At 45.1% G+C, this 14,199-nt stretch overlaps 1 protein-coding gene across 1 annotated transcript in view; it reads right to left on the bottom strand.

The window, feature by feature from the left end:
- TMEM243 (transmembrane protein 243) overlaps window positions 1-13,351 on the bottom strand; it is a 22,776-nt gene extending 9,425 nt beyond the window's left edge. The window contains exon 1 of the mRNA XM_007956625.1: window positions 13,274-13,351. Within this exon, the coding sequence (XP_007954816.1) occupies window positions 13,274-13,351 (78 nt within the window). The remainder of the gene's footprint in view (window positions 1-13,273) is intronic.
- Window positions 13,352-14,199: the final 848 nt, after the last annotated feature.

The raw sequence follows: 14,199 nt of genomic DNA, 5'->3' as shown, positions 1-14,199 counted from the left end.
CCCTTTTTAATTGCCCCTCCACTTTACTAAGCATCATATCCCAGGGAATGGTCCCTTCTGACAACATGATCAAAGTGGGTAAGATATCAGACGAAGTCAAAACCTAACAGGAAGACTAGCAGATGAGCAAGAAGAAAAGAAAAAAAGTAGTTTACGAAGAGAGGGAACTCTACAAGGATCCAGGGGAGGGGGAAAAAAGTCGCTGTGAGAAAAGAAATGGGATAAATCAAGATGGTTGATAGTTGAGCAAGTTTCATGAGAGCTGAGAGGAAAGGAGCTGGAATGCAACGCACAAGCAAAGAGATTAGCCTTAGCCTAAGGGAGTCACATCTTCTTTTCAGGGGAAAGGAGAAAAAGATGAACATACATGCAAAAGGTTTGTACCTGGAATGGTAGGGGACCTTGTGATCTCCATTTTTACCAATAGGTGCCGAATTTCAATGAGACAATGATTTGCCCAAGGTCATAAGGCTTAGGTAAGAGAAGTCTATCCAATATTATTTGCAAAATGCAAACCTAACGAATAGGTCAAAAGTGTAAGAATCCTTAGCCTAATACACATGGACCCTGAAATTAAGAGTTAGGAGACCGAAATGTTCTAATCTCAGTTCTGCTACTGCCAAGCTGTGGGACCTCAAAAGGATCCCTTCACTCATGGGGGGGTCTATCAAATGAGATGGCTGGCCAAATGATACCAGATCCCTTCCAGTTCTGACAGCTTAAGGTTCTGGATCATCAGCTTCACACACCACTTTATCAGCTAGAAGCCCTGTCCCCTGTGATCAACAAGCAGACCAGCCCCCAATCTTGCTTGTTCAGTCATTGATCAGCATCTTGATATAAGACATGTAACACCAAACTCATTTCAAGTGCTCAGGTGGTGATGACTTGGGAGGAAATTGATAGTAACTTCCAAAATAAAAATGCAGGCATTTGTCCTCAATATCCTGTATTCAGGTTGTATTATGTCCCCCTAAAAAAGATACGGTGAAGTCCTAACCCTGGTACCGCTGAGTGTGACCTTATCTGGAAATAGGGTTTGTAGATTTAATCTGTTAACATGCGTTCATACTGGCGTAGGGTTGTTGTTATGTGCCGTCAAGTCGGACCGGACTCATAGTGACCCCTCCTTGGGTTTCCGAGGCAGTATCACTACGGAAGTAGATTGCCCAACCTTCCTTCCGAGGAGTGGCTGGTAGGTTTGAACCGCCAGCCTTCTGGTTAACAGTCAAGTGCCTTAGGCACACAAACACAGGGAAGGCAGCCAAGTGAAGATGGAGGTAGAGATTAGAGTTAAGCTGCCATGAGCTAAAAATCTGGGACCACCTGCTATGAGACAACGAAGGAATAATCCTTAGAATTTACTGAGAGAATAGGACACTGCCAACACTTTGATTTTGGACTTCTACTCTATGCAACTACGAGAAAATAAACTTTATGTAGTATAAGAAACTTGTTTTAAGCTATCCAGTTGTGAAAATTTTCACGATAGTCCTACAAAATATACATCCTGATTCTTCACAGAATCAGTATTAGAATACTAACGAATGACTTCATGTTCAGTCTTCAATTCTTCAGTTCTGCCAACTTCCAAAACGGATTTGAAGGGCTTATGCTACTACAGAAAAATCCAAGGCCACTGTGCAACAATTAAAAAAAAAAAACAAGGCAAAATTTCTAGGGAAGATGCAGAATGGAAAGAAGGTATAAAAGAATTTACAAAAAGAAAAGTAGGCTAAAAGAAGCATTTCTGATGTAAGCTCAAATTTTAGTTACTAAGACTTCTGGCAGGCAAGAGGGAAGTACAAAGGGCTTTAAATATTCTCACTAATAAAAGTACACTTCTGCATCATTAGAAGAAACAAACTTTTCCTGACTTAAGAAAAATTTGATGCAAATACAGAGAGAAAATACAGATATTTCACACACTGGCCCACAAGAAAAGCTGAAGGCATAATGTCATAAGTTCTAAGAGTGTGAATGTGGGGCAAAGCACTTCTCAGCTGGGTGGCTGAAATGCCATTGCCAATGTGACTACTCATCCTTCAGAACTCAACCATCACCTCCCCTATGAATCATTTCAGGACTGTTTCCCCTCAGGAGGCTAGGTGTTCCTATATCAGGGCTCTCAGATCATCCCCATCCAGATTTTGCACTTAAAACACAAACACAAAACGTAACTGCTACTGAGTCAATTACAATTCATGGTGACCCCACGTTACAGCAGAACTGTGTTCCCTGAGGTTTTTTTGGCTGTAATCTTACAGACACAGATCACCAGGTCTTTCTTCCATGGTGCCACTGGGTAGGTTCTAACTGCCACCCTTTTGATTAGTAGTCAAGTGTGGACTGTTTGCACCACCCAGGGACCCTTTACACTTAAGACATCACAATAAATCATACTGCCTGTCTCCTCCACTAAGACTGGCAGTTACTTAAGAGTAGGGAAGTATGCATTTGTTTTCCTTCCATAGAACCTACACTGTTCGTGCACTATAAATGCTGGTTAAATGAAACAATCCCATTTCCCACAGAGTCCCTCTCCCCAAAAGGAGTTACTCTCATCACACATCTGAATGAGACTGTCAGAAATAACAGCTTCTAGTCAGAACCCTCCAGCCTTCCCCTTTCTCTACCCCTGGATCTGGTCTTTACCAACATTCACTGACTGAAACCTTTCCTATCACACCAAAGATCTCTCTACTAATCTCTGACCATATGTTGGCAGCTTCAGCAATGCACGCAACCCACCCTGGTAGATAAATTAATCTGCTCCATACTTTGTAAGCCTAAACTGGGGTCACTCCACCCCTACCAAGCACTGCTATGTTTCACAGCTAAGCCTTTATTTAAAGACCAAGAAGCTGGGGGAGCATGCTCATGCCCATATATAGGGTTGGCAGATGATGTTTCTACAAGTGTATCTGTGCTATAAGAATGTCCAGGAATATAGCAGAACAAAGGACAAGGTTGTGGTAACTTTTTGGCCATAGCCAGCTACCCCAAGGGAGCATGTTGTTGGACATGAGGGCTTGGGACCATGGTCACAGGGGATACCAAGCTCAGTTGGCATTACATACTACACAGAAGCATTATTCTACATTCTACTTTGGCAAGTAGCAACTGGGATCTTAAAAGCTTGCAAGTGGCCATCTAGATGCAATGATGGGTCTCCTCATCCAGAGCAAAGAATAATGAAGAAAACCAAAGATGCATGAAAACAATCCATGGGACTGGCAGACAATGCCATATATGACCACGAGACCTGAAGAACTAGATGATACCCAACTACCACTGTCAACCACTCAGAAGGGATTAGTGCAGGAGATCCTGGATAGAGTGAGGGAACAATGTGGAACAAAATTCAAAATCATTTAAAAAAGACCAGGTTTGCCAGTCTGATAGAGATAGAGCCTGGTGAGACCCCTGAGACTATAGCCCCTAGTTACCCTTCAGGTCTGGAACTGAACTCACTCCTGTGGCTTCCAGCCAAACAACAGACAGGCACATGGGCTGAATATTAAATCAGGTAGATACACTCCCTGGTGCGATCAACTGTAGGAGAACAGAAGGACAGGGAGACAGCTTGGGGTGGGGGCGAGTGGTGCATGGGAGGGAAGGACACCAAGAAGAGGTAAGTACAGGGACAAAGTGGAAAGAGAGCTGTTAAACTGGGGAATGGCAGTCAGTGTCATGAAACAAAATGGGTATAGAAAATGAATCTGCTCTGTAAACTTTCAACCAAATCACAATAAAATTTAAAAATAAATAAAGCCTATGAAGCCATTAAATTCTCCTAGCTGTAAATGCCAGTTTACTCACCTCCTCCCCTAGACTGTAAGGGATGGGAGGTTAAGGATCCTGTCTTGTTTACAGTTGTATTCTGAGCCACTGCCTATGGGAACCAGCCCAATGATATACTCTCCAAGCTGTGCATGCTGGCACAGGGCTACATCCACCTAGAGGAAGGAGCACTTTCTCTAATTCAGACATAGCCATGGTGTGTACCTGTGGGAGCTACCACTGCCCAGAGCTGAGATACCTTCAAATTGTACAAATATACCATTGCAGTGCCCAGCACATAACATGTTCAAATGTCAGGTAAAAGAATAAGCCAACTGAGTTGAAATGTGTGTTTTTAACTGTCTCCAAATATCAGAAGAGCCTTCCATCCACCCTGCTTTCCATCTGATCATTCATTCATTCACTTTTTTTTCTACATGCTAAGTGTTAGGAACAAAATAAAAACAGAGTAGATGAAGAATGACCAGGGTAGAAATGAAGGTGGTGGTGGTGGTTATTTGCCGTCGAGTTGGCCCCGACTTATGCATAGGGACCCCTCCTTGGGTTTCCAAGGCAGTATCACTACGGAAGTAGGATTGCCCAACCTTCCTTCCTTCCGAGGAGTGGCTGGTGGGTTTGAACCGCCAGCCTTCTGGTTAGCAGTCAAGTGCCTTAGGCACTATGCTACAGAGCTCCTTGAAATGAAGGAGCTATTCTTAAAAGGAAGGTCAAGGAGCCCTCTCTGAGGATATGACATTTGAGCAGGGACCTTTATAGGATAAAAGAAATTGGACATACAAATACCCGGGAGATGGATACTGCAGTGAGTACTGCAAGTATAAACACACTGAGGTAAGAAGAATGAGCTTGGTGAAGTAAAAAAGGCCAGAGTGACTGAAGCAGGCAAAGAAGAGAGAGGAACAAGGGTGTGTTTAATGCCTTCCTATCTATGCTGCATATGAGAAAAGACAGGTAAATTGTCTAACTCACAATAGTATTTCCAACCCATAGCACATTTCCTAGAATGTAATGTACACTTAATAACTGAATGGGGAAAAAAAAACGCGCGTGCACATTTAACAACCTGTAGAAGAAAATCCAAACTCTTAGTACAGTATTCAAAACTCTTCATCAGAATGAAGAAAACCAAAGATTCATAGAAACAATTTATCCTAGTGACTGGTACACCATCCAATCTGCAGCCTATACAACTATGAGACCAGAAGAACTAGATGGTGCCCAGCTACCACTGTCACCCACTTGGAGGGGGATCTATGGAAGAGATCCTGGATAGAGAGGGAGAACAATGTGGAACAAAACTCAAAATCATTTGGAGAAAAATGGGAAAAAAGGGGGACCATGTTTGCTGGCCTGATGGAGCCTGGTGGAACCACTGAGACAATGGCCCCTAGCTGCCCTTCAGGTCTGGAATTGAACCCACACCTGTGGCTTCCAGCCAAGTAGTAGACAGGCATATGAGTTGAACATGTACCTGAGGTAGATACACTCCTTGGAGAGAACAATCATGGGAGAAAAAGGGGCTGTTTATGCACAGGGAGACAGTTCAGGGAGCAGGCGTGCATGGAGGGATGGACACAGGGAAGAAGTGGCTATCAGCAGGAAATGGGAGGGGAGCTGTTGCCTCAGGGTAAATTGTAGTCAATGTCATGAGACAAAGTGTATGTGAACTGCTGTACGGGAAGTGAATTTGCTCTGTAAATTTTCACCCAAAATAACAATTAAAAAAAAAAATCTTAGGCCCAGCCCATTCCTCCCAAGTTCTAGTGTCCGGTCACAATCGAACATTCACAGTTCTCTCATATTTCCTATACCTTCCTGCTACTACTACTATTACTCAAGCTGGGGCCCCTGTTTGGGATTTGCTGTCACCTCTTCCTCTGTCAAAAATATTACTCTTGCTTCAAAGTCCAAGCCTCAAAAGTCATCTGACCTGATGCCTCCAGAAGAATCCCCCCTTCTTCCAGTACTTTGATTGTTAAAGGCTCAATCCTATTTATACTCAGTCGCTATCTTCTGTCATGAGGGATAGAGAAGGGCAATATATTCTGCATGTATTAAATATCCAAAGGGCATGAGTTCCTACCATTGTTTTCCTGGACTGACCGATTCAGACCCTTGAGCCACATCCTACAATTTTGCCTCTAAAATTTTGTATTTCTAAACTTAAGGGTTCCAATGCCATAAATAAAACCACAATTCTCAGAAATGGCTTTGTCTTCTTCCAAATCACAGTGGAAAACATGTCATGAAAGCTCTGAACTGGCCCAGTTAGAGCCAAGGGATACTTCTAAGAACAAACATGCTGAGAGGACAGGAAATGTGAGAAAAGGTTTGGACCCAGCTGAAGCAAGAAACCTCCAGGCCTGCCTGTAGGTTTAATTTACCTTCCCTAGAGCTGCATGGTTGCCTAAGCAGAGCTCCCCCTCACACACTCATCACAGGCAACCACAGGAGAAGCATCTGCATGGGTTTACAGCAAAGGGGACATCTTGCCTTACTGGCTAATACTGGGCACAATGAACTCTGACCATAGATACTAATGTTCTGACACTTCCTGCAGAAACGGTGGACTTTGACCTGGTTCCAAGAGCACAGGATGCGTGAGAAGGGATTTATGAGAATGCAGGCACACCCACCCTTTACTACTCGCCCACTCTGAACTCGCTCTCAAAAGCACAACCTTCACTGCTATGTGTGGTTCTGAACACCAACTTCTTCATTTTTATCTAGAGAAAGCATATTTATAGACATTTTTGTTTTCCCTTATTCACATTTCGAAGCACTTCTCAGTTGTGGATATTTTTGTACACCCATCCTACCCTATTCTCCTTCTTAGATACATGAGATTGAAATATACACTTTTTTTTACTGGAGCACCAATTGTGGAAATAAGATTACAGGAGAAAACAAACCTACTATGCATGTTTAAGGATCTCTGGTAGCGTAGTGCCTAAGGCATCTGACTATTAACCAGAAGGCTAGAGGTTCAAACCTACCAGCTACTCCTTGGAAGGAAGATTGGGCAATCTACTTCCACAGAGATACTGCCTCCGAAACCCAAGGAGGAGTCACTATGAGTTAGGACGGACTTGATGGCAGTAAGTTTGGTTTTCAATTTTAAGTGGGAAAATGTCCCTTAGAGTTGGTACCATGGGACGTACCCTCACTCTAAGCTTCAGAATGAGGCATACAGTGACAAGACTGTGAGCTTAGAAGCCCGATAGACCTGACTTAGATTTATTCTCCTACCATATGCCCACCTGTGGTTTTGGGCAAGTCACTTAGCTTTTAAGCCTTAGTTCCCGAATTTGTACGCTGGGTCTAACATGCAGGGTTGCCATAACAATTAGGAGATAATACATGTAAAGGCTCTAGAATTGAGTGCCTGGCATTCAATAGAAGGTCAGGAAATTAGGTAAGTAATACCTACTAAAGTATTAACATTACTTCTGCCATAGCTAATGGGGAGCCTTGTCAATAAGAAATCAGACTGTTAAGAGCTAAGAGCTAAGTAGGAACTAAGGTGGCCTCTAGCCTGGGTGGTCATATGTCCAATTTCCAGGGACAGCTCCATTTTCAAATGCATTCCATAGCTACTATAGAGGCACTCAAGTTTGTCAACCCACATCTCTATGGCAGCTCAGAAAATATGATCACTGTACCACTAGACCAGATCCCTGGCCTCTGGTCTGACCACACACACACACACACACACACACACACAAAGATCCAGTAGAATACACTCAACCTATCACCACAGACCTGAAAAATCACCTCTACAAAGAAGAAACTCAGTAAACCATCAGCTTCCGGGAGGGCAAGCCTCAGTTTAACTTGTTTTGTATAATATTATATATTACCCATTTACAACTGGCCTCTTTGCTGTGGCTTGGTGGGGAGGAGGGAGAGTGATGGCTTTCCGTGCATGAGAGCTTGAAGTACCACTTCCTGTTTTGGTATCCAGCACTTCAGGTTTCAGAACACTGGCCCTGCCTTCCACCACTGGTGGTTCAGAGTGCCCCCAAGAATGCAGGTTACTTTTTGGTGATGCTATATTCTCACCTCATTTAAAACTTCCACACATAAAATCAAGAAATGAGTAAAGCATTACATCTAGTGCTAAAAAGAAATGAGGACACTAGCTCCTGCCCCATGGAGCTCATACTCTAGGTAAGGAGGCCAAAAATGGAAACTCTCACAGAAAAATACAAAAATACAAAACTCTCACAGGACAAGGGGCATCACTGAGTGCGGGGATCACAGGACGTAAGCATGAACTATAGACTGAGTTGTGAGGACAGTTGTAAGGAGGGGAATGAAACTGAGCAGAGTCAGAGAAGTCGGAAAAGAAAGGGCACTTCCTCAAAGAAACCATATTTGCAAGGGGCAGGGAGGCAGCTAAGGGAAAGGAGTCCGTGGAGGATGCTAGCCTGGGCACACTGAGCACGCATGGGGCCTGTGGATCGCCACCTCCTGTGGGCATCAGTGTTCCCTAGGAGCCTTCTAAAAACACAAATGCCTGAGAGATTTTGAGTCCACTGGTCTGGGGCTGGAGGAGGAAAGACTTACGACAGACAGTAGGAAAGAAAACAGTCACAGTGTCTGCTTGTCCTCAATTGCTTCTACCCCACAAGAAACAGTAATTAAAACTGACCAGGCAGGCTGGGCGAGAGGGGTTTCCAGTGTCCTGGACAACCAGCTTGCCTCTGACGGAGAAAGGAGCTGCGCTCCCAGAAAAGTACCATCAAGAGGACAGACACTTCAAGCACGCGCTCCTCGGAAGACAGCCTGTGCGTCTCCAGGTCAGGGCTTGGGGACAGCGGGCACTGACACTGCGATCTTAACCACAGCTTTGTTTTTAATTAAGCAGCAAAAGCCCAAAAACGGGCATGAAGTAACACTGCAATCTTACACTGTAATTTGCAGAGGCCAAGTGTACCACCTCTGAATTCCTTGAAGAGACCCTGTTTCTCCACCATTTTTGTCTGTTGGCTTACTTTTTGGGGGAGGAGGAGAAAGGCAGGATACAGGGCAAATGCATTAACATATATGCAATTTTTGCCTTTGGAGCAAAATCTGAACCTCAGGGTCCACTATCTTGCCCCCTACACAGAGGTCTCCCCCCACCCCCACCTCCATGTTACCTGCTGGGGAGTTTAGGGTATGCACCAACTCCTGAAGTCATTTGCTTTGTTACATCACATCCAGGATGAAATAAAAGGACATTAATTGTCACCACCCTTCTTAGGGGAGGAAATCATTTATTTTGTCATCAGTGAAAATCAACAGAGTAAGCTGGTCTAGAACTGTTTACACTGTGTTCCACCATGTATAGTGACCTCCTTTTCCCATTCGCACTTGCTGTGGTACACTGAGAGGAGTCCTGGTGGTGCAGTGGTTAAGTGCTTGGCTGCTAACTAAAAAGTTAGCAGTTCAAACCCACCAGCCACTGTGCAGGAGAAAAATGTGGCAGTCTGCTTCTATAAAGATTACAGCCTTGGGAAACCTATCAGCAGGTCCACTCTGTCCTACAGGGTTGCTATGAGTCAGAAGCAACTGGATAGTAACAGGTTTTGGGTTTTATGGTATAATGGCTTGCTTTCTCCCACTGAAAGAACAGCCCAGTCCTTCCCCTCCTAAATTCATCAAACTAGATTAGCTGAAATCGATTTCAGATGAGTCTGTAGCTAGCTAGCAAATCAAGATTCATTCACAAGCCCCAAAGATCTCTTAATGTCCCTCTATTGCACAGTTACAAAGACTGCCCAAGCTGTGCACTGTCCTAAAGCAAACGTTTAAAGGGCAGAAGAGACCCTGAGCCTGGAAGAATTAGATAATGCTAATCCTTTAAAAAATGCTAAACTACAGGGTAAGTTTGTAAACTTCAGCTGTATCTTGGCATCCAGCCACACTTATGGTTCACCTGAAACAGATGTTATCACATCACAGAACTTGGGAATGGGTCAGAACAGATGAAAAAGGAACCTGGACATTCTGACCAGGAACGACATTCTTAATAAAACAGTCCAGCTAACAATATATAATCCCAATGGTATCAAGGAATGAGAGAGAGATTACTTACAAAAGGTGAACAGCTCTTCATTTTGTCTATTATCCCTTAGATATTTATTGTAACAACAGAGAGCAGTTTCACTTTGCCTTTTTTTCCACAGCTCTATCTGTAAAACCCTCTGCCATCCAGTAGATTCTGACTCACAGTGACCCCTATTAGGTTTCCCAGGCAGTAAATCTTTGTGCAAGTAGATTGCCCTATCGTTCTTCCTCAAAGCACCTGGTGGGTTTGAACTGCCAACCTTCTGGTTAGCAGTCAAACTGCCTTAGGCACTGCACCACCAGAGCTCCTTAAAGTCATTTCTAAATACCATGCTAAAGACTGAGCAGGATTTCAATAAATGAAATCAACTAGGCACCAGGTACAGGTGAAGACAGAAGTTCCCTCAGGATTCCCCATGAAGGTGCTATTCAAAGTCCTCTTGAGTTATGTATTTATTGGTCTACAATATGATTCAGCGTCTTTTTCATCCACTATGTGAATTTGGACAAATTACTTATCTCCCATTTCCTATGAAAAGGCAACAGGTACATGACTATCTAGACAGCTTTTAGAACTACTGTGGCACAGACTATCTAATCAAGTCACTACTCACTATGCCATATTATAACTAATGAAAGGAAAACTGGCCAAGCATTACCAGAAGGGAACCAGTTATATGGCTGTGAACAAATAAACCTCTTTGAGGTCCAGCTTCCTCAGCTGTAAAGTACAAATAATAATAGCCATCTTATAAAGGAATTCAATGACCAAACAAGACAAAGATAAATGCCTAGCAAGTGCCTGGCAATGAAGAAACACAAACACCCCTCCAAAGTATTCACTGGCACTAACTCAGAGTATGTCTTTGGGCTTCAATTGTCTTTGCGTTAAAATTAGGGGATAGACCTACATAAAGCTCGGGTCCTTTCTAGAAATAAAATTGTGAGGCTATATACTGTCAGTTGTTACAAAGCAAGTAAGATTACTAAAAGGTCAAATCATTTGTCACACTATGACAAGAAGTAGGAGCTCGGGTGGTATAGTGCCTTAGGCATCTGACTGCTAACCAGAAGGCTAGCGGTTCAAACCCATCAGCCACTCCTCAGAAGGAAGATTGGGCAATCTACTTCCGTTGCGACACCGCCTCGGAAACCCAAGGAGGGGTCGCTGTGAGTTGGATCTGGTTTGACGGAAGTGAGTTTGAGTGTGATGACAGAAAGACTGTCCTCCCTTCTGGATTTTCTTCTCAGATGTGGCAACTCACCAATATTGTTTCCATTGCAACATGGCTATTGTGTCCAGTTTCCTGACATTAAAAAGGGAATACACTGGGAACATTAATACACAGGGTCAGAGGGGGGTTCCTCAAGGTCCCCAGGAATCCACCCTGCTTTAGCAGTTATTGTCCTCCATGGGACAGGCTCCACTATCATGTGTCCTATCCTTTCATTACTGAGGCAACACTCCTATATTGCCCACCTTGTTGTCTGTTGTTGTTATGTGCCTTCAAGTCGGACCCAACTCACAGCAACCCCTCCTTGGGTTTCCGAGGCAGTATCTGCTAACCAGAAGGCTGGCGGTTCAAACCCACCAGCCACTCCTCAGAAGGAAGGATGGGCAATCTACTTCCATAGTGACACCGCTTTGTAAACCCAAGGAGGGGTCGCTATAAGTCAGGTCTGACTCCACGGCACATAACAACAACAACAAATATACCCATACACTAAACAAGTACGCAATAAACAGATACATGTGGACTACTCAAGTTCTTAGATTGGTTTCAAATGGATCACAGGCAATAAAAAACCTAAAGTCATTGGGCATTTTGGTCTTTAAGCTTTTCAAAAAACATCAGTATTTCTAAGTGTCTACATAAATCAACAAGTCTAACACCAAGTCATCTATCTCTGCATTACAGGGGCCATAGGGTCAAAGGAGGCCAGAAGTCTGATCCATGGGCCAGTGAGTGTGGAGAGAGACTAAATACCGGAACTCAGGACAGCTGGGCAGCCAAATGCCCTGAGTGCAGCCCCTCCAAGCAGCAAGCTGCCTCCAAATCTCCTTCTATTTGAACCCCAACATCAGGTCCCTGGATCTCCAAACCTAGTATATTATGATCAATAATATGCAGGAATAGGAAGACTACTGGACTAGAACCATGATTCTCAAACCAGGTGCACCGTGGGCTGAGGTTATGCAAAGCCACAAGGAAAGTAAGATTCATCTCCTCAGGATCCATCTTTAAATGTTTTCTTATCCAAACACTTGGAGAAGTGAAACCAAAATCCATATGGAAGTTAAAAAATAAAACAGAAGTCTGTGGCTGGCTAGCAGTTTTCAAATTCAGCGTTATGTCCCAGACTGCCAGGTGTACAAGTTCCCTGTCCTTTTAGCTGGAAGGTTCCTGACAACGCTGAGAAACCCAGGAACTCTGGACTCCTGATATGCTGTTCTGAGAGACTGAAAGCACTTTGTCAGGTGACAAAGATCACCAATGCCACTTTCTAAGTGGAAAAACAGGCTAATCTTGCCCAAACTACTCAGAATATCAATGCTTAGGGCAGGAAAAGTAGCTCTCTTCAATTGATGGCCCAGGGCATCACAATTGAAGCTTTCTATAAAGGGTTATATGGGGCTCTGGTGTAGCGCCTAAAGCACTTGACTGCTACCAGAAGGCTGGCAGTTCAAACCCACGAGCCACTCCTCGGAAGGAACACTGGGCAATCTACTTCCACAGTGATACTGCCTTGGAAACACAAGGAGGGGTCGCTATGAGTCAGATCTGACTTGACAGCAGTTGAGTATAAAGGTGTTATACTTTTAAAAGCCAAGTATTTTTTTAAAAATTTAAGTCTAGTGTAATGTCCTATTTGGACCCAGAGATTCTTTAACCACTTCCTGAAATGGAGCTCCATCATCAAGGTACTCTCATTGCACACCACCCTTCCTTGATTGCTTCATTGGCTCAGCAGAAAACACAGCTCCATGTAAACAAATCAAAAGCACCTCTCTTTGGCCCTCTCTCACAGAAGCCAGAGGCACACACCTGAAAGGGTTCCAGGGCCCTTTAGAGGTCCGCTATCCAGCTGGAGGTGTGACTGTGCAAACATCTCATCAGCCTTCCCTCCTGAAAAGGGGCCTCCGCACTCCCCTTGAAGGGCCTCCAACAGCCCAGAACTTTCTGAACTCTTCTCCACTCAGCCCTCAAGGCACTTAGCCAACCCTGTGCCACAGAAGGAGAAAAGTGGCAGATCAAACATTTTGGGAAGGAAAGCAGGGTTGAAGAACCAGCTTTCTCCTTACAAGTCCTTTAAGGGGCTGCAGAAAGGCCCAGCCAGGACTCTGGAAGGGAAGAGGGGAAGGGGGAGGCAGACACAACGAACACCCGGCCTTAAAGCCATGGTCCCCGCTCACCTTGGCTGACGTCTCTCCGAACAAAGGTCTGTTGTCCAAGCCACTAGTGCCGTAGGTCCTGGTAGAAAAGTCCTCCATTTTTGGATTTTTTCACTCTCCCCAAGCAACTCAAACCTGGGCCAGCATTACCTCCCGAGGTGTCAGGTCCACGTGTACAACGCCAGTTCACCGAGTACTCATACTGGGAGCTCCAGGTCTGGTTGCGAAAGTCCGCTGGCGGCGGCAGGTGGGCGCTCAGGTCCGGGGAATGAGGCCGCTCCGCCCAAGGCCGGCTCTCCTCCTCATCTTCAGCAGCTGCCGCAGGAAGTGAAAGGAAACAAACAGCGCGTGGCGGACTCTTGGCGAGGCGCCCCCGCCCGGGCATCTCCCACTTCCTCAAATCTCAGCGCCCGGGGCCGCATCCTGTACAGTGAATCCGTTTACCCGTGGGCCCCGGGGTAACACATGCCCTCACCACCACTAACCCCATTCCTTTACACAATAATTTCTAAATTTCTACAGAGCACTTACACCTTCATGCTCACACACACACACACACACACACACACACAAAGTTTTAATGAACGAACTGATTACAAGGCTCTCTCCAAGCCCGCGCCACCATCCTACCCTCTCAATTCTCGAATGGTGGGAGAAGTGAAGTTGCCAGTGTGAAGCCGAGCGCTCCGCATACCACTTCCGCAGCGCTGCGGGTTCGGGTCGCAGCAATCACAGCTCCAGGCAACTGGGATTCCCTCTCACTTATTGCGTCTACCCGAGGGCCGGGAGCTCTCCGCTGCTCTCCCGGGAGCTACGCAGGAGCCTGGGCCTGGGCAGAGTGAGCGGAAGAGAATCCCGGCTCAGCCCTGCACAGATTGGTCGCCCTCCCGGGAAACGCCCCGCGCCAGCAGGCCTAGCCTCGGCGTCCCCCGCCGACCGCACGCCGG

This window comes from Orycteropus afer, unplaced genomic scaffold (assembly GCF_000298275.1).
Source record: "Orycteropus afer afer isolate SDZICR_OR568_19922 unplaced genomic scaffold, OryAfe1.0 scaffold00644, whole genome shotgun sequence".
Lineage (NCBI taxonomy): Eukaryota > Metazoa > Chordata > Mammalia > Tubulidentata > Orycteropodidae > Orycteropus > Orycteropus afer.
This window is presented reverse-complemented; position numbering and strand designations above follow the sequence as displayed.